At 34.7% G+C, this 21,032-nt stretch overlaps 1 protein-coding gene across 12 annotated transcripts in view; it reads left to right on the forward strand.

The window, feature by feature from the left end:
• KDM6A (lysine demethylase 6A) overlaps window positions 1-21,032 on the forward strand; it is a 200,846-nt gene that overhangs the window by 160,025 nt on the left and 19,789 nt on the right. For all 12 annotated transcript variants that reach the window (XR_008958921.1, XR_008958922.1, XM_026513341.3 and 9 more), the window contains 8 exons: window positions 4,498-4,627; window positions 6,131-6,236; window positions 6,837-7,042; window positions 8,993-9,057; window positions 9,133-9,207; window positions 9,770-9,918; window positions 16,922-17,036; window positions 20,146-20,333. Coding sequence is in view for 10 of the 12 variants with exons in the window: in XM_026513341.3 (XP_026369126.1) it covers window positions 4,498-4,627; window positions 6,131-6,236; window positions 6,837-7,042; window positions 8,993-9,057; window positions 9,133-9,207; window positions 9,770-9,918; window positions 16,922-17,036; window positions 20,146-20,333 (1,034 nt within the window). In the remaining 2 variants the exon portion in view is untranslated. The remainder of the gene's footprint in view (window positions 1-4,497; window positions 4,628-6,130; window positions 6,237-6,836; window positions 7,043-8,992; window positions 9,058-9,132; window positions 9,208-9,769; window positions 9,919-16,921; window positions 17,037-20,145; window positions 20,334-21,032) is intronic.

A 21,032-nucleotide genomic window follows, 5' to 3' on the forward strand; every position in this document is an offset into this window, starting at 1 on the left:
GGATCATGACCTGAACTGAGGGCAGACACGAAACTGACTGAGTCACCCACGCGTCCTACATTGACCTTTTAATGTACCTTTTTAAATGCATTTTAAGGTTCAAAACTGTTCTCACTTAGCATCTCTATAAATCTCTTCCTGCAGCTATCGGTGCTTATGTATCTCATTTATTGGAGTCTGAAAGTATGGTTATCATTTCTACTATTTAGATTACTTTATTAGAAGGTATTATGGATCAACCATTAAATGTTTGTCGCTAATGAGTAAGATGAAGCTAAATGTTATCCTATAGTTTGCCGCTTGGGAGGAGCGTGGGGTAGAAGCAATGGAGTAGGGAGAAGAATTACTTTTGCATGTAAGAGTTATAATTAAGTGATATTGGAACTTCACTGCTGTAAATATACTATAGTTCTTTTTCTTTAAAGACTTTTTGAGTTTGTTTAAAATACCTTTTGGTCTGTGTTTTATTTTTCATTACTTTTCATTTTCTGTCCGTTGTTTTTCACTATTAAGCTGTCACCTTTATTCTGACATAGACAAAAATTACATCTTTTTCATATTTTATTATTTTCTTTGTGTTGTCTATTGGGTCCACATTGTTGGCAGCGTTTTCCCCAGTGGCCTACAATATGGTAACTACTATAATTAATCTTAACTGTCTTACAGGATTTTTCATTTTTCATGTCAAACCACATTGGATGATCTCTAAATTGAACCAAGTTCTTCTAAAGCATATAGTGTGATTACTGAATTTCTAAATTTGATTTAAGCTTTTTATGTTAGTCTTTTGTGTAGATGTTACACTGGCATGCATTTTAACTTTGGGCCTAATAGAAAGTAGGTGTGCTTTAATGTTCAGATCGAATGTTATCCTGAGTTCTCCTTAAACACAGTGCCTAGGCTCACTGCCAGTTTGTGCTGCCTTCTCCCTGCTCCCCACTCGGGTCTTAGGGCCTCTTGTCCTGTTTCCTAGATACTGCTGCCATCACTCTGCTGGAGCAGGGGCTTCCTCCCTCTTCCACTCTCTCTAATCTCAGGACAGTTTCTAGAAAATGGAGGAAAATTTAGAGGTCCGAAACTAATATCATATACTACATGGGACCTAAGGGTATTCTGGAGGAATATTGTCAAAGAGTTGCATGGAAGTGCAAGTTATAAACAGTGTATAGTAGCAGGTACCGTAAGTTTTCATTAATAAAAGTCTTATGCTGTGGGCACCTAGGTGTGACTGTGTTTCTTAATATGTTAAAAATTATAATGTTCCGTCTCACCCTTCAGGTATATATAAATATTTACTTCAGAATTTTTAAGTACATTCTTTTAGTTTTATTTTTAGGTTTAGCTCTTAAAAGACAATTTTGCCTTTTTACAGAGACTTAATTATATATGTGTCTGTGTGTTTATATATACATATACATGCATATTATGCATTACACACACACACACACACACACACACACACACACCACACTTGTTAAGTGGCTAGATACATCAAAACACTATGGATCCCTGGGGTTGCTTCGGTTATTTTAGTAACTATAGGCCTTGGTTTATTAATGAAGAGACCAAAAATGCTCTGATAAATTAGAGATACAAATCTTTAGAGAAAAGTCAAGATAGCAAATTGTAGGCATCAGGTTTACCATTTCTGTTCTGTTGGTGATGTCCTGTGCCGTGCAGGAATCCAGAACTTGAAAGAGGAAAGTGACTTAGGCTCAAGAGACTTGATGTCTCTGGTCTAGGAGCTTCATAACCAAAGTTAATTAAAGTGTAGATTGGTTTACTTACAGAGCACTTCTTCATTTATCTACCAAATGATATGGGTAAATTTGAAAGAAGTTTAAGCCAATTATGTAAGGAATTGGGCAATGACTAATTGTTTCCTACTCTACTTTGCTTGGGGAAAGTTTCAAAGTGAGAGAAAAGTATTTAAAATGGGATAGTATTTTCTTTCTTCAACGCCTTTCTCCACTTCACGTTGTTATATTAGTTTCATTACCCTGGCTTTTGAAGTATTATAAACAGTGTTGGACACTTACATGTTCAGAAGATAGTCTTTTCCTGTTATGCACAGTTCTGTCCTTCGCAGTAGGACTGATAAGTGTGTTTTCAATGGAAAAAGCTTATAGTCATTATATAGACAACTGCCTACATCAGTTCCTTCAGGGAAATTCCTGTTTGCTTCAGACTTGACCTCAAGAAAGCAGGGAGTCAGTGTTTGCAATACAGTAGGAAACTGCTAGATACAATTTGATTACATGGTTTATTCTGACTACCCTCTTATTTTCACATATATAGTTACTTTTTAAAGTGTTGGTTATTTTTAATCTGAGTCTTTTTTGGTTCATCTTTGTGTTACGGTGACCAGTGCTATACATCAAAAAGCGATTACAATACCTTTGCTGCTTTTATGGTTTAAAATTGTAATTGCAGCATTTGGTGGTTCAATCAATATCCGTTTCCTTAGTCATGTCTCACCTTCCCCCCCTGCCACCTTTTTCTTTTCTATTTTTAAAATAAAAGCAGCTGTATTTTTATTATCGTACTTTCCCATTTCCCTTTTTTCTTTTGTTACAGAACTGTAGAAATGATGGAGGCAGAATTCTGCTAATCTATCAAATCCTGTTTTCCAGTCTCATCTCTCAATGTCCAGAATGCTGTAGAAGCTTAAATTTTGGTGCCACATTTAATTAGCATGAGATGTTCTTTTATGGTACAGTTTTAATGCGTGGTCCATATCTTCCAGTTTCTTAAAATGTTAATCATTTACTATATTGTACATTTATCTCCTCTAGAAAACAAATATTATGTATTCAGAGTCATATTTTGTGTAAATCCCAAAGTTAATGAGTGGCAGATACACAATTCAGCATGAAAACCAGTTATTTACATGTATATTGTAAGTGAATGTTTATTTTGCATTGATTTAATGATAATACTCGAATTGTTTCTTTACCAGTGTCAACCACCTATTTTCTACTTCCATGGAATTTATAAATTAGTACTGATTTTATACCTAAATTTAAAAGCTTAAATGCCTATCTTTAAATGTATAGGACACTCAATGCTTTGTTGAGAGATGTTGTGATAGAATATTCATTTGTTTAACCTTTAGCTTTAATTGTTAGTTGAACTTAAAATTTCACTTTAATAACTATTTCACATACTTTTAAAAAAAATCAGTTATTTTAAGCTTAATTCATTCCTTTGAGACCTGCCATGAACACGTTTGTTTTTACTCGGGGTTACAGTTGAAGAAGTTAAGAAAATAACATCCATGATTCTATTTAGTGTAACGTCTCAAAAAAGTTAGTAGCAGTGGAATTTCAAGCCTTAGTTTTCATTAATGCCAACAAAACAGGATGATTTGTAAGGGTTTTTTTTTTCAGTTTGGCAAAAACGTAGCAAGATAAGGGAAATTAATTTTGCTTCAACTTGTATTCTATAATTTATGATGAAAAATTGCTAATTCCTTCTTCAGTGAGTAAAATTACTAAGTTTAACTCCCCGCCATAATTAGAAATTTCACATTCTTAACTAAAACTGTGGTGGTAAAGTACTTGATATTTTAATGCATTGATTATTTTTGAACTTATAATAATTGGGTGAAGTTAACCTGGAATGAATTGAAATAATTGGGTGAAGTTAACCTGGAATGAATTGAAAGCTCAAAATTATATCTGGCTGATTTTCTGAGTTGGGTATAGACTTTTCTAAGAAGTAGGGGGAAAAATTTTTTTTTTTAACACTAAAAGAGTTACAGTTTGGAAATAATTCTGCCACATTTGAAGAATTTATAACTTAACAAACATGATACTTTAACCCATTAAAGGAAAAGAAACCCCAACACTAATAAGTAATAATTACATAGAATATCAGAGAATAGATAACAGTTATATGCCTCATTTAAAATACTGGTATAAATACTTTCCATAAAGTTCAGTAGATTGGAGTCTTGCTGAATTTTATTAGTCAAGGAGTTACACAGAAAATTCATTTCAGATTTGAGAGGGAAAAAGGTACAGATCTTTTTGGGTTTGAGAATTATCACAAAGATATTCTGGATAGAATTGCTGAGATGAGACATAGGAAGAAAGACGTATTCTATTTTTACTATTATCTAGACCTTTTTGTTCAAGTTACTGTTTTAATGTTTAATGGAAAGACTGATGGTAGAAGATGGTGGAGAGGAAATTGGAATTTGTGTTTGTTCTTTAGGTGAGGAAAATAATTGGAAAATTATGAGCAAAATAAGGATTGTCATCAATAATTCGTGTGTTTATTTTTTCTATTACTTTACTTCAATGAAAATAGAGGAATGAAGCTGAGTATTTGCTGAAATTAATAATTGTTCTTAGTTTTTTCTGATAGATGCAAATGTCCTGGATTTGTGCAGCTGCCCAGTAACTTAATTAGGACTTAATTCAGGATTTTTTTTTCTGTTTTCTAAATAAATGTACAGCTGATTTATTCTCCCTTCTTCTTTTTTTTTTTAAGGAATCTAGGTAAAAATGGCTTATCTAACAGTAGCATTTTATTGGATAAATGTCCGCCTCCAAGACCACCATCTTCACCATACCCTCCCTTGCCAAAGGACAAGTTGAATCCACCTACACCTAGTATTTATGTGAGTCTGAATTGACTGACTAGAAATAAATTATACCGGTGTTTGCACCTACCTGTCTTTCGTAAGATCTTGCTTTAAATTAATGTGGACGCCCTTTAGGAAACATTAAAATTACTGGCAGTAGCTTGAATGTTTTGGGGGAAAAAAGATGTATTCAGAAAGACTTCATAACAGCATTTAAAATATGCCTTATCAGTTACTAACCATGATTACATTAGTGAGGAATACTTTCTTACTGCCCCCAATTTTGACAGTATTAGGCAGAAACCACCTAAAAGTATAGCTTACGCTGGGTTTTAAATCTGCATTCTACTAGTTGTGTGGACCTTAACATTCATTCTGCTTTATGCATCTACAAAAGTGTGTTTTAATTACCTTCAAAAAAGGCACTTGAGAACATAAAATGTGATAATAGGTATGTCATTTTCTTAAAGAATTTTAGAAGATTATTTAAAACCGGATGTTAGTTTTACTTTAAGAACATTTAGACATCTGATGTAGGAAGTTGATAAAAGTTCAATCAAAGCAACTCTTACTATGTTTCTCCCAAGTAGGTACTCCTACCCCATTTCCTTCCATCCTCCCAGTTCTACCCCAAATGAAAAAAATTTTAAACTGTGAAGTTTGTTTTTGGAGATTTGGCCCTGTCTTTGCCCTTTGGATGCCAAGTATTATCATATTAATCCTTCCTCCAACCAACATTTATTGATCCTTTAGTATGTAAGAGAAGCACTGGGATAGACGTGTAATAAAACTTCTAAACTGAAGTCTGAGAGAGGGAAATGCAAAATTAAGATTTATCTTTTATGAGTCGTCTTCAGCTTGATTTTTCACTTTGGTAATATTTTTAAAAACACTTTGACCTTTTGTGGTTTTCTTTTCTCTTTTTGTGAAGAAAAAGCCCACATAATATAAAATTTACCATCTTAACTATTTTTAAATACACAGTTCAGTAGTGTTAAGTAATATTCTCATTGTTGCAAAACACTTTTCCAGAACCTTTTCATCTTATTCTGTACCCATTAAATAGCAACTCCCTTTTCCCTGGTTTCCTCAGCCCCTGGGTAACCACCAGTTAATGTTTCTATAAATTGACTACATTAGATACCTCATATAAGTAAAATTATACACAATTTTTCTTTTTGTGACTGCCTTATTCTCACTGAACATAGTGTCTTCAAGGTTTATCCACGTTGTAGCATGTGATAGGATTTTCTTCCTTTATAAAATTGAATAATATTTAAATCACTATGATTTTGAAGTCTCAATTTTATTTCTTCCCTCATATTTTGTTCAAGATACAGTGGATAAGAGAGATGTATGTGGTTACTATCTAATTACAATTAGGATCAAAAGATACAGTGATAAAATGCTGTGAAATATAAAATAGAAATTACAGGGTGCATTGTTGAAATTTCAATAAATGATGAATATGAATTTGGCATAATATTTAAATAAACGGTCTGTTTCCCAGAGATCTAACCATATGTTTTAATTTTACAGTTGGAAAATAAACGTGATGCTTTCTTTCCTCCATTACACCAATTTTGTACAAATCCAAACAACCCTGTTACAGTAATACGTGGCCTTGCTGGAGCTCTTAAGTTGGGTAAGCTTTAAATAAGGAAAAGGAAACATTTTTATATTTCCTTTGTTATCTGTGACTCTTAAAGCACTGGCAGAAATAATTCTGTTTAGTTTTTCAGTTTTCACATTTTCATTTTAATGTTTTCTGGCTGTAACTCTGTGTGTGTGTGTGTATGTGGTTTGTATCACTTCTTTAATCCATAATGTGAAGATACAATGACAGTATTGGTTCCTGGCAATTAATTTACTGGTGGTTTTTAAATTTAGCTTTTATTTTGGTCTAATTATGTAATTACAGTTGTGATTTAGGTTATCTAATGAAAGAATTTTTAATACAAAATGTAGATAAAATTCAGTGCTACCAAGAAGACTGTAGCCTCCTAACTAGTGCCTGCCCCTTGATTCCGCCTTTGTTCGTGGCATGATAATTAGGTCTGGGGCTTCATCGTCTGGTTGTGTAAACCTGGCCCGATGCTCAGGTTGTGCAGAGGCCCTGGTTGGTTTTTAGGGGAACTGAACGGAATGCCATAAAACATTTTCCTTTTTTCTTAATAAAAGCACTTTTAATGTATTATTCCAAATGTAATTTTCATTTATTAACTACATTTATTTATTTATGAAGACCTGGGACTTTTCTCTACCAAAACTTTGGTGGAAGCTAACAATGAGCATATGGTGGAAGTGAGGACACAGTTGTTGCAGCCAGCAGACGAAAACTGGGATCCTACTGGAACGAAGAAAATCTGGCATTGTGAAAGTAATCGATCTCATACTACAATTGCTAAATATGCACAGTACCAGGCCTCCTCCTTCCAGGAATCATTGAGGGTAAGTGTTTATTCCTTGAACGTTATTTTATTCTTAGAATATTTTATTGTTTTATGTTCTTTTATTTTGAAAGGGCACATTTCTTTTGTAAGCATCTCATTATTTTGTAGTTACATGAAATACTGTGTAAGTGCTTTGCAGTTTGCACTTGGTAAAATCTAAGCAAGCCTGTGGGTTGATAAAGTAAATATTGTTACTGTCTAGTGAGATGTCTCCCTCATCCCTGGGATGTTTCTGTTTAAAGCAGGCTTTCTCAGTCTTGGCTTTATTAACATTTTGGGTTGGATAATACATTGGTGTGGGAGGCTGTCTTATATATTGTAGGGTGTTTGGTAGCATCCCTGACCTCTCTCCACTAGGTGCCTGTAGCACACCCCTTACCTTCTACCCCAGTTGAAACAGTCAAAAAGGTCTCCAGACATGCCAGATATCCCTTGGAGGGTAAAATTGCCTCTGATTGAGAGCCACTGATAATCAGAGGATAAAGTAAGTCTCAGGATTGCTTTATGCTTGCCAAATTCCTAGTCTTGTGCCTTCCCATTTTTCTCCTCTACCAGGTTAGTATTATCTGATAGATAAGGCCTCCAGGAAGCATTAATGTTGTTCTTACCGGCCTCAGTCTGAAAGCGAAAACTGAGGGAGAGGCATAAATTATTTCAAAATATATGGAAAATTAAAAAACAAAGCAGAAAAATAATCAGAGGATTATTATTAAAGACTCAGGCATTTCAGCAGTGAATCATTACCAAAATCCTTTAGCACTATAATGAGAACTTTGTGAATTCTCCCACAAAGTGAACATAAAACATCCACAAAAATGAGTTTATTAAATGTATTACTCACATACTTGTCTGTACTGCTAAGTTGTTTTGTACATATCCTACAGCTAAAACTTAATATGTGCCTGCAAGTCTTTAATTTGTAATTCATCAGATTTGCTTATCTGTTTAAAATTCTGCCTCGAGTTCACATTTTCAATGAAGGCAACATTTGTACCTGTGAATTGTGTATTTGTATTTCTTTCTCACTACCATTCCCTATATCCTACAGTGAAATTCGTCTAATCAGAATTGTCCTGCAGCTTTAATGAGTTGCAGTGAATTGTCTATATGAATCTCTAGTTCAGACTTTCAGCAAAGATCGTAAGAGGTGGAGTATTTATATGGCATGGGATTCATAACCAAAGAAAAGATGCCTTTTTGTGTGCTTTGAAGGCATGGACCATTACATGTGATAAATTCGACAAATGTTTAGAAACTGTACATTTAAAGGGAGAGAGGCCAAAATGTACTAAGTATTGCTAACTCAATTAGTAGGACAGTGTTAAGAGATATTGTATCTGTGACCCCAAAATTGTAAATAATAGTAATATTTGCATTGAAAAGCACCTATATTGATGCAGCACTTATTTTCCTACTAATGTTGTAAATGTGTTACCGTTCGTGTATGATCCATTGTGGAAGAAAAGATTTAACCCAGGGAGAATTTCTTCCATTTGTCCATAGAGAACATCTTACCTTCTACCCTTACACATATATAGTTACATGCACATCCATACACCGCTACTAGTTTAGAAAATTTATAATCAAGATGAATAGGCCTCTCAATTAAAAAAAAAATTTTTTTTCTCTCCTCTTAAAAATGGGGCAAGAATGAAAATCTGTAGATTTCTCCCCTTATAGAAGAATGTTATTAAGAAAGAATTCTTAAGATAACTTTGTGGCTGAGGAGGTTGGATACCATGCTTATGGGTGGTGAGCATTGACTTTTCTTGGGTTTTTATTTAAAGTGTGGTCTTTGAAGGAATTTTCATGTGGAAGAGGCCTATAGAAACTTAGCTTCCAAACATAGACAGTATCTTCAGTCTAGGTGTGAACTTTATAGTTGCATGATAGAAAGGATAGCTGGCTGTGGAATACTAAACAAGAATGCGTTTTGCTTAATCTATAGGAAGAAAATGAGAAAAGAAGTCACCATAAAGACCACTCAGATAGTGAATCTACATCCTCAGATAAGTAAGTCATTTTTAATGTCCACTTAGTATTTCTGTTTAAAAAGCATGTTTCTAATATTGTCTCTCTTTTTTTAAGTTCTGGGAGGAGGAGGAAAGGACCCTTTAAAACCATAAAGTTTGGGACCAACATTGACCTGTCTGATGACAAAAAGTAAGTCTTCATAGTAGTATTTCTGTGAACTGATGCAAAGAGGTATCCCCTGCAAGACTGAGAATTGTCTACAATTTCCTTCCTCTTCTCTTTCCTTCCTTGTCATTTTTCCAAGTTGATACACAAGTTCTAGATAAATTACTTTTGCTAGGTTTTACCATGAAGTTATTTTCTTTACTTAAAACTCTTATACAGGTTTTCATCAAGACCCTGACTATAAGCTAAGTACAGAATCATAAAGTTACATTTTATGATTAATAATGTATAATAATTTTATAAAATTATACAACATTTACAAAAATAGGAAGTCGGGTTTTTTTCTTTCATTTACTCAGTATTTTTGTTCTGTTTTTAACTCAGTCATGTTTATGCCTCTTTTTCATTAGGAAGTTCTCTTTGGAAAAATTGAAAAAATTAAGCATTTCAGTGTTTCCTATGCAGAAGTACAGTATTTATAGATTTCATTGTTTTTCGGGTTGGGACACAAAGTTTTTGAAGAAATGGCTAACTTCCACAAATATTTGTAGCAGGATTTCACTCTTAATCTGTTATTTTATTGCAGGTGGAAGTTGCAGCTACATGAGCTGACTAAACTTCCTGCTTTTGTGCGTGTCGTATCAGCAGGAAATCTTCTAAGCCACGTTGGTCATACCATACTGGGCATGAACACAGTTCAGCTATACATGAAAGTTCCAGGAAGCAGAACACCAGGTAACTTCTATGAACTAACATTATCTCCTACAGTTGAAAAACAGAAATAATCAAAATGTGAAACATGCAAAAGAGCACCAGATTCTTTCATTTACAGTGAATGAAACTGAAAGGATTACTCCTGTTATAAGGTTTGACTTGTATTATTAAGATTTTTCCCCTTTATATTATCTTTTTTAAAATAGAATAGTCCTGAAACAATAGCAGTTTAATCTGGAAAAGGGTCATTGGAGCACTCCTGGGAAAGTCCCTGTGGCTTAGAGACTGTTGTTGATCCCATCTCCTGCAGAGTGATAGGATACAGTTTTTTCTAAACTTTTCTTTTTGCCGCAGTCACACTAAGAAATACATTTTATGACTTTGTGCACATATGTGTATACAAGAACAGTTCCATAGAGTAATACATTTTCTAATCTGTTCCATTCTGTTTCATTTAAGTAAGGAAGTAGAGGTTGTAATCCTCTGGGTTGCAACACACAGTTCACACAAAGCACTTGATGGGGAGACATTGCTTGAGTCCTCCTGATATCCAGTCTGGACTTCCTATTAACTGGGCTCGTCACTTTTGGCAAGTCACATTTCCTTCTCTGGGTCTTTTTCTTCATTTGTAAGATGAATTACATTGGTTTTAAACTTAAAATTCTGTCCAACACTAATATACTATCTTTTTTGTGTTTCCTTGGATTGACATGAAATTTCCAAGTGGTGTTCAAAATATTTAAAAATTAGGGCAAATGACTGGTGATAACAAGTTCACTTATATACCAGTGCCTGTAGGCTGCATATCACCATCAGATGTTTCTGTTTGCAACTTGAAGCAGCCATGGTTTGAAAACCTGCTTTGTCACCTGCTTCTTGAATTGCAGCCACAAAGTTGTTTCAAAATAGGCCTATGCTTGCTTCTGGGGAACATAGATCAGTGGATTCCGAGTCCTGACTGCTCATTAGAATCTCTCTTAAAAATAAATAGTTGATGGGACGCCTGGGTGGCGCAGTCATTAAGCGTCTGCCTTCGGCTCAGGGCGTGATCCTGGTGTTCTGGGATCGAGCCCCACATCAGGCTCCTCCACTAGGAGCTTCCTTCTTCCTCTCCCACTCCCCCTGCTTGTGTTCCCTCTCTTGGTGGCTGTCTCTGTCAAATAAATAAAATCTTAAAAACTAAAAATAAAAATAAAATAAATAAATTGTTGATTAACCTCTGGAGATTGGGATCAGCTACAATATATTTTAAAAAGTTCCCCAGAGGATTATACTACAGCCAGGATTTAGAACCATCAGGTTGTAGTACTTTTTATCTTCAAGCCATTGGAAGCCCAATTCTGTGATATTTTATCCATAGTTGGGTGAAGTGGAAACAATTCTGGAATAAATGGCAGAAGAGCTCTATGCTCCTCACTTTGCCATTTAGACACTGATGTAAATCCTGGGCAAGTTATTTGAACTCTATGTAGAGTTCTTTTTATTTTTTTTTTAAAGATTTACTTATTTATTTTAGAGCATGAGCGGGAGGGCCAGAGAGAGAGGGACAGAGAATCTCAAGCAGACTCTGCAAGGAGTGTGGAGCCCAACACGGGGCCTGATCTCACAACTCTGAGATCAAGACCCGAGCCAAAACTAAGAGTCGGATGCTTAACCAACTGTGCCACCCAGGCGCCCCAAGAGTTCATTTTTCTTAAGTATGCAGTATTGGATTGGTTCTTTTAAGATTCATTCCAATTTGAATTATTTTATGTAAATAATACCTGCAACTCAAAAAGAATGCAGTTTTTCATTACAAATCGGGGAAAATCAAACTTGGTAGATGACTTCTTTGTCACTTGTGTCTGAACTGTTTGGGTTTTTTTTCAGTTTGTATATAAGGCATTAGTTTTTCAGAAGTGTCTGTGGAACACTGAAGCATTCTCTAAGGAATTCCCTTAGAGTAATGCTGTCTAGTAGATATGTTATGCAAGTCATATATATGATTTAAAGTTTTATAGTAGTCATTTCAATGTAAAACAAAATAGGTGAAAATAATTTTAGCCTGGTATATCCAAATCTTACCATTTCAACTTCTAATTAATATAAAAGTTATGGGATTTTTCACTTTTTTTTTTTCATATTAAGTCTTGGAAATTCAGTATGTACTTTATAGGTTCTGCACATCTCAGCTCATATAAACCCCATTTCGGTTGGTTACTATATTAGACAACTCGATGTTAGAAGAAATGGATAGTTTAATTAGTTTAATTCAATTTTTAAAAAATTATGTTGACTACTTTTTTATGGGGCAAACACTTTGTTTCTGGAGTTACATAGATAAATGTGTTACCTACCTCATGGACTTTACGATCAGTCATGTACGTTCTAAGCTATAGAAATGCTCTCAGGCTCTACCCCGAACGTTTTGAATTTGACAGTGGGATTTCAGCGTCTCTAATTATAATTAGTGCTAAATTTTATTTTAGAGTCCATACCATGTACAATTCCAACCATCTGCCCCTGGTGAGAGACAGTTTGTAAGTATTAAGAGTACCATCTTCACGTCATACTATCATGTGTAAAAGACACAGGGTATGGTGAGAGCAGCTACATTTTTCTCTAGTGAGGTAAAAACCATACAGCAAAACTAATCCTTTTAAAACTAAAATGCAGTTCAGTTGCATTTAGTGCACATTCACTATACTGTGTAGCCATCACCTCTGTGTAGTTCCAAGAGATTGTCATCTGTCCCAAAAGGAGACCTCGTACCCATTTAGCTTTTTAACTCCCCATTTCCCACTTCCTTCTGCCCCTGGCAACTGGTAGTCTGCTTTCTGGTTCTATAGAATTACCTGTTGTGGATGTTTCATATAAAGGGAATAATAATATAACATGTTCCCTTTTGTGTCCGGCTTCTTTCACTCAGCATGTTTTTGAGGTTCATCTGTATCATATTAATGGTTCAGTCCATTTTATGGCCAAATATTCCATTGTGTGGATTTAGGACATTTTGTTTATCTGCTCATCAGTTGATGGACATTTGGGTTGAATCCACTTTTTAGCTGTTGTGAATAGTGTTTCTGTGAACATTCAGGTGCAAGTATTTGTCTGAATCCCTGTTTCCAGTTCTTTTGGTTATATACCTAGGATTTGAACTGTTAGTTCATATGCTGATTCTATGTTTAACTTTCTGAGGAGCTGCCAAACTGCTTTCCACAGTACCTGTACCATTTTACATTCATGCTAGCAGTGTATAAAAGTTCCAGTTTTTCCACGTCCTCACCAGCACTGATTATTTTCCATTTTTTCTTATTATGGCCAACCCAATGGATGTGAAGTGGTTTTTCTCTGTGGTTTTGATTTTCATGTGCTTGCTGGCCATTATATTATATTGTCTACTTTGGGAAATTGTCCGTTCAAGTCCTTTGCCCATTTTTATTTTATTATTTTTTTCTTTAAAATGGTTTTATTTATTATTATTTTTTTAATGATTTTTTATTATATTATGTTAGTCACCATACAGTACATCCCCGGTTTCCGATGTAACCTTTGCCCATTTTTAAATTCAGTTGTTTGTCCTTTTGTCGTTGAGTAGTAGGAGCTTATATTTTGCATATTGATCCCTTATCAGATATATGATTAATCCCGTATCATATAATATGATTTGCAGATATTTCCTCCTATCCTTTAAGTTGTTACTTCATTCTCTTGATAGTGTTCTTTGATGCACAAAAATTTCTAATTTTGATTAAGTTCAGTTTATCCATTTTTTTGTTTGGTTGCATGTGCTTTTGGTATCATATGTAAGAAACCACTGCTGAATCCAGGGTTGTAAAGTTTTACCCCTATTTTTCTTCTTAGATTTTGTAGTTCCAGCTCTTGTGTTCAGATATTTGATCCATATTAAGCTAATTTTTATATGTGGTTTTATATGAGTTAAGGGTCCAAATTCATGCTTTTACATATCCAGTTGTTGTCCCAGCACTGTTTGTTAGACGACTATTTCCTCTATAGAAGGGTCTTAGCACCCTTGTTGAAAATCCATTGACCACAGATGTATGGATTTATTTCTGAAATCTTGATGCTCTATCCTTGATTTATATCTCCTCTTTATGTCAGTACCATGCTGGTTTGATTGCTGTACCTTTGAGGTAAGTTTCAAAATTGGAAAGTGTGAATCTTCCAACTTAGGTAGTTACCTTTACTGTAGTGCTTTATCTCTTCATCACAGGGTTGTGAATTACTGTCTTTGTTTCAGTTCAGCCTGAAAATTCAGCCTCTAGCATTTTTTTTTTAAGATTTTATTTATTTATTTGACAGAGAGAAAGACAGCCAGTGAGAGAGGGAACACAAGCAGGGGGAGTGGGAGAGGAAGAAGCAGGCTCCCAGCAGAGGAGCCCGATGCAGGGCTCGATCCCAGGACTCCGGGATCACACCCTGAGCCGAAGGCAGACACTTAACGACTGAGCCACCCAGGCGCCCCTCTAGCATTTTCTCATATGGCAGATTGGCTAGTGACAAACTCTTTCAGCTTTTGTTTATCTGAGAATGTCTTAGTTTCTCCATTATTTTTGAAGAATATTTTTGTCAGATATGGAATTCTTGGTTAATTTTTTTTCTTTATTTCAGCAGTTTAAATGTGTTACCCTGTTGCTTTCTGTCCTCCATGGTTTCTGATATGAAATCAGCTATTAATCTTATTGATAACCCCTTGTATGTGACATCACTTTTTTTTTGGCTTTCAAAATTATCTTTGGGTTTTTACAGCTTGACTAAAATGTGACTAAAATGGATCTCTTTCAGTTTTTCCTACTTTGGAGTTTCTTTAGCTTCTTTGATGTATAGATCCATGTTCTGTCAAATTTGGGGAAGTTTTGGACCATCATTTCTTCATATATTCCTACTGTCCTTTCTCCTCTTCTTTGGGACTCCCACAAGGCATAGGTTACTGTATTTGATGATCCCTTAGGCTCTGTTAATTTTTCTTCATTCTATTTTCTTTCTTCTCAAAATGGTTAGTTTCATTTGACTATCTGCAAGTTTGTGGATTCTTGCTTTAACCTGCCCAAATCTGCTGTTTGAAACCCACTAGTGAATTTTTAATTTCAGTTATACTTTTCAGCTTCAATATTTTATTTATGATAATTTCTGTCTCTTTATTAATAATCTCTGTTGAGACCTCATTCTCCTTGTTTCCTGTGGTTCTTGTCTGTGGTTTCTTTTAGCTCTTTAAAGTATATAAGACAGTTAATTTAAAGTGTTTGGCTATTAAGTCCAGTGTCTGTTCTTTTTCAGGAATAGTTATTGTTAATTATTTCTTCTTTTTTTTCCTGTGACTGGGTCATACATTCTTGTTTATTTGCAAGCCTTGTAATTTTTTGTAAAAACAGACTCTGAGAATTTAAAAAAAAACAAGACTATTCTCAGTCAGATGTACTCCCTGAAGTCTCTGTTCCTTAAGCATAGTACTGTGCTAATATTTTGACATTTTGAATGTTGTCATGTGGCAATTACAGAAATCAGATTCTCCCTCTCCAGGGTTTGTTCTTGCTTATTGTGGGGTGCAGTTGTCTGTTTGTTCAGTGACTTTTCCACAGTATTTTTACAAAGACTGTGTTCCTTGGCATGTGTGGGTACTGAAGTTTCTTTTCCATTATCTCAGCAGTTAGCCAGTGACCTGACAGAGATTTCCTTCAGTGCTTTGTGCCAAAAAAAGAAAGAAGAATGGAAAAATGAACAGAAAGAAAAGAAAAAATAATTCTCCGGGTCTTTGCAGATTGCCTCTTTGTTGAGTCACTCCTACACTTAGCCATGCTGCTTACAATTGTACTTTTAGCATTTACCTCCTTGTTTGCACTGCACCTAAAGATTAGCAAGAAGTTAAAATTTATGGTCTGAGGTATATTTCTGAGCATGCGCCCTGCTCTGGGTATGCATGTGGCTTTCTAAATTCACCAGTATTCACGGGAACTTTTCAAAGCCTGTATTCCCTTCAAATCTCACTCCCTAGCTTTTCTTTCCAGGCCTTTGGTGTGTCTGTTGTTTGCCCCAACTCTTTGTTTTTGCCCTTGGGAGCATCAGCTTGTTCACTGGCCTTTCATTGTTCTGGGGGAAACCTTCTCTACTGAACCACTTGCCCTGATCGAGTGAAGCTCCTTGTGTTAGTCTTTTGGGGAAACTCCGGTCAAGGAGAAACAGAAAAACATAATTCCTAGGAAACAGGATCCACTCTGTTCCCTCCAGAACCAGGGACACTCACACTAGGAACACAAGACTACCATTTTTAAGTCCACTGCCACACTAGTGATGTGGGTGGGGATAAGGTAAGTTAAAGTGACATAAAAGTCTCCTACTGTGTTAGAAGTTCTTTCTGGTCGGGCATTCACTTGGTTGCTCTAAACCTTCAGCTATTGCCCAGAGTTCTAGTAAGGTTGCTTCTGGCAGTTTTTACTAGGTTTTTTCTTTTTCTTTTTTTAGTGTTTCTGAAGAGTTCTCCCTGCTCCATCACTTTCATTGACAGTACTCCCACAGCTACATTAGAGAACCAGATTTCTTGCCTCTTTACTGATGTCCTAATACTACTTGTGAGAAATGGGGATTAGTTCACAAAGAAGTGGTAATGATATCAATAATAGCTAATGCTTATTACTTACTGTATATTTGGCACTGTTCAAAGCAGTCATTATTTCATTGATCCTCAGAACAACCCAATAATTTATTGGAATTGTTATTATCTAATCTTTTATATAAGGAAACTGAGTCAGAAAGATTTGGCAACTTGCCCAGATTCACATACGCTTAGGAGCCTGGCTCTAGAACCTAAGCTTTTAGTCATGATTTAGACTACCTCTGCAGAAGGTCTTACTGAGTAAGTTAGGAGCTGACCAAACTCTGCTCTAAAACTAGACACAAAAATAACGACAAACAGCTGAATACCACCAGAACATTTGGTGTCGAACATTTCCGAGGTCTTATTTCTAAAGACACATTTTTCTGTAGAACTTATAGCGTGCTGATTACTGTTTTTCTTTTCTCATTTCAGGACATCAAGAAAATAACAACTTCTGTTCAGTTAACATAAATATTGGTCCAGGTGACTGTGAATGGTTTGTTGTCCCTGAAGGTTATTGGGGTGTTCTGAATGACTTCTGTGAAAAGTAGGTTTCCAAACTAAATTTTTTTTAAACATAATTATTCAAAAATAGTAATTATAAAGGACAGCTTACTAACCTGGATATCCTAATGTATGTAACCAGTTTTCACTTACCATTCAGCAAAAAAATTCATTTAAATTGATTTGATTCCAAGTCTATTCCTTTGCATTACTGAGAATACTTTAAGAAAGATGCCTTGAAACCATTCCATGCAGTAGTAACAGTCTTGAATTTAGAAGATAGGAAGGTTGAATTGTTTATTAGGTTAATTGAACAATTGATGCATAAATACTTGCTCATGTGGGAGATCTATATTCCAATAAAAATTACTTTACTATGACTGGTTCTAGAAGTGGAAGGAATTCTATAGTAGAGCACCTTTATAGGTTGTTAATAACTCAAGTTTGAACATAATACTCTTTGTCATATCACCATAATATAAATCCTTTTTAAAACTACACTGGCAACTATTCCTATAAAAGAATTTTATAAAATTTAATCAGCTGCTTCAGATTTTCTTTTCTTTAATTGAAGGATCTCACCTAGTAGAAGTATTCCTTTCCTTAAGGTCCTAGAAATAGCCTTCCTTTATTTCTTTATCTTGTGTTAAAGAGTACCTCGGAATTATTTTCATTGGTTTAAACTTAATTATTTGTCTGAATGGAAACTTACTCTTTCTCTCCTTTTTTTTTTTTTTTTTTGAAAGTACTTCATTATGTAAGCAAGCACCTGATATTTTCAGTTAGTAATAACATTGGAAAATTATTGTGGTTAAAAACATAAATTATACATATATATGGTGTTATTCTCCCCACCCCAAGAAGGTAAAGGGGGAACCACCAGAAACATTTACATTATAAGAGATTCTGAAAACTAACTATACATGTACTCCACATACTTAGAATTTTTTTTTATCTTGGGTTCCAGGATTTTTGCTGTAAATGTCTTGGTTTAGTAACAAGTGTAAATATAGTTACAAAAAAACCCCACACTAATCCAAAATTTCCTTATATACAGGCAACAGATAATTACCTTTCATTGTTTTTTACTGTCTAACACACAGTTTTCCTTTCATATAAGAAAGCCAAAGATGGGGAATTTTGAAGTTCAAATGCTCTGATGAAATAACCTGATCTACTTTAATCTGTGCTTAGTTTTATGGACCAGTGGTGTGGTGGTAGCAGAGAAAGCAGTGTCGTACAGGAAATCTCCATTGTGCTACAGAAAGATTTTTCTTTCTTAAAGTTTGAGATAGTAGTGTATTATTACAACCACAGTACACTGATCCTTGTTCATTATTTCTGAGTAGAGATTGGCTCTCTTCAGGATTTAGTTTTTCTTTCCTACCTAATGGGGAGGTGATCTGAGAACAAAGATAATTAGAAGAGGCAGATGATGTCTAAAAAGTGTGAACTTGGGGATAATAAAAATAACAAAGTTAGTATGAAGGGTTAGGGAAATTTAAGGTGCAGAAATAGCACTTGATAACCCAGCATTTCAGTGTAATTTTGTTCCACATAAGGATTGTTGCTTTTGATACTGACTGATCCTGACCATGTCTGTAGTTTTTGTTAGGATTTTAAACAATATCTGTCTTGAAATAACCATGTACTTGAATATATTATAAAAAGGATGCTTGCTTTTTTGGGTAACTTTATTTATTCATTTATTTATTTTTGACTTAGTTGTTGATTATTTGGTGGTCTTGCTTACTTGATTGCTTGCTTGCTTTTGGATAGAAAGTTTTCTCCACTGTTACGATGACAACACATGGGTGAAGTAGGGATAGAATTTGTAACCATATTTTGCTTCATAGGCAAGCTTTTCTGGACTGTATCTACTGAGCCTTATTACAGACAGTAAGCCCATCCATATCCCCTTGCCATTAGCCTACCATTGGCAGTCTTCTAGACTTTGAAGAGCAGCCCTGCATTTTTTTAAGGAAAAACATAGGCAAAGATTCCATCTATATCAGGTGTTGGTAAGATTTTTCCATAAAGGGCCAGATAATAAATATTTTAGGCTTTGCAGGTCATATGGTATCTGTCACAGCTGTATCACTGCAGTACATAAGCAATCATATATAATAATATGTAAATGAGTGGGCATGGCTATGGTCTAATAAAAGTTTCATTTACAAAACTAGGTGAGCTGGATTTGGCCCATGGGCCACAGTTTGCCAGCCCTTGATCTAGACAAAAAAAATTAAATTTAAACCAATGAGAATAATTTCAAGGTACACTTTATTGTATCCTTTGGCACAGGACAGAAATAAAGACTACTTCTTAGATCTTAAGGAAAGGAATGTTTCCATTCTGCAAGTTCTTCCTTCCCCAAAATGTCGCTAATTGAATTTTACAAACTTTATGTAGTTTAAAAAATGCTTCATTTTATATCATGATGAAGTGGAATAAGAAGCAGCCAGATTTTAAAGTAAAAGCTTACTAAGATCCAAAGAATGTTTCCAAAGTACATTGGTGGTGGTGGCAGTGATGATGGTTATTTGTGCATGTGTATGATTGTTCGTTTTTTATGAAGTTGTTTTCAGCTGCACAGTTTTAACTAGTCATCAAAACTCAAGAGACTGACATCCTGTCTCCTTTTCCTGCTTAGAATTCAAAACAGCAGTAGAGACCATTCTGTTTTCCACTTTGCCTCAGAAGTCGGAGTTCCTAATACTTTATTTAATCTGCCATAGCATTCCTGTTTATGGACCTAAATGATTTGATGTCAGTTCCACCTTCCAGTTACCTTTTAGAGATTTCTTGTTATTCCAGGAAGAAGGGTTCGGTCAAATAGCTTTTAGTGAAATGAAATGAAAAGTTAATGTATATAAGTGTTACTTTAAAGGAGCTTTGGATTTCATTTGGATCTTTGACAAATCATCTGAAGGTAGTAGTACTGATCTTCAGATAAGTTATTCAGTACTTACCTGTAATTAATTTTACTCACTTTTTACATATAGTAGTTCTTATTGCACAAGCAGTTAAGTTTCAATGCAGTTTTAAGAAGTTTTGGGCATGTTTTAAGAAGTTTTGACCTTGTTTTCCAGTCTTACTAAGGAGCTTTATTAAAGTATTTGATCCATTTGCGTTACTTTTTCTTATTTCAGAAATAATTTGAATTTCCTAATGGGTTCTTGGTGGCCCAACCTCGAAGATCTTTATGAAGCAAATGTTCCAGTGTATAGGTTTATTCAGCGACCTGGAGATTTGGTCTGGATAAATGCAGGCACTGTTCATTGGGTTCAGGCTATTGGCTGGTGCAACAACATTGCTTGGAATGTTGGTCCGCTTACAGGTATTTTAAAGAATATGCTTTTTAAAAAAAAGTTTAATTTATAAAGGATTGTATCTGATAGGTTTATTTTTTTTCTTAGAATATAACTCCCTAGAAATTGGAAGAAGAATTGTGTCTCCTTGAATAAAATTTTAATTTGTAGTACCAGAAATTAACAAGTAGAAATACAAGACCATAGATTTCAGCAAATAACAAATTTATGTCTTTATATACAAGGAAGATATACTTTTAATACTTTTTAGAGTGCTTGGTTTTGTTTTATAAAGGAAACCCTTTATGGGAGAAGGCAAAATGGAGTGGTTATTCATTCTTTCAGATTTTCTTTTATCTGGTATGTTGTATGAATAGCCCTTTTATGTCAAAATCTGTTTGAATTATGCCTGCCTTCAGGCAGTAGAAAATTCAGATTAAGAATATGGCCTTTAGAGCCAGAAAGACCTGGATTAGGACCAGGATCTGGCTCTTGCAACTTTGGGCAAGTTATATAACCTCTCTGAGCCTCAATTTCTTCATCTGTATAATGGGAATAATAAAATTAATAAGGTGATGATAAAAATGAAATAAGATAATATATTAAAATAGCTCAGCACAATGCCTGGCACATAGTTATAGTAAGCACTCTTTATGTGTTCACTACTGTTGTTATTGCCATAATTATCAAAGAAACATAAAAATTATTTTTGTAATGTTTTGTGGTTT

This window comes from Ursus arctos, chromosome X (genome assembly GCF_023065955.2).
Source record: "Ursus arctos isolate Adak ecotype North America chromosome X, UrsArc2.0, whole genome shotgun sequence".
NCBI classification, from domain to species: domain Eukaryota; kingdom Metazoa; phylum Chordata; class Mammalia; order Carnivora; family Ursidae; genus Ursus; species Ursus arctos.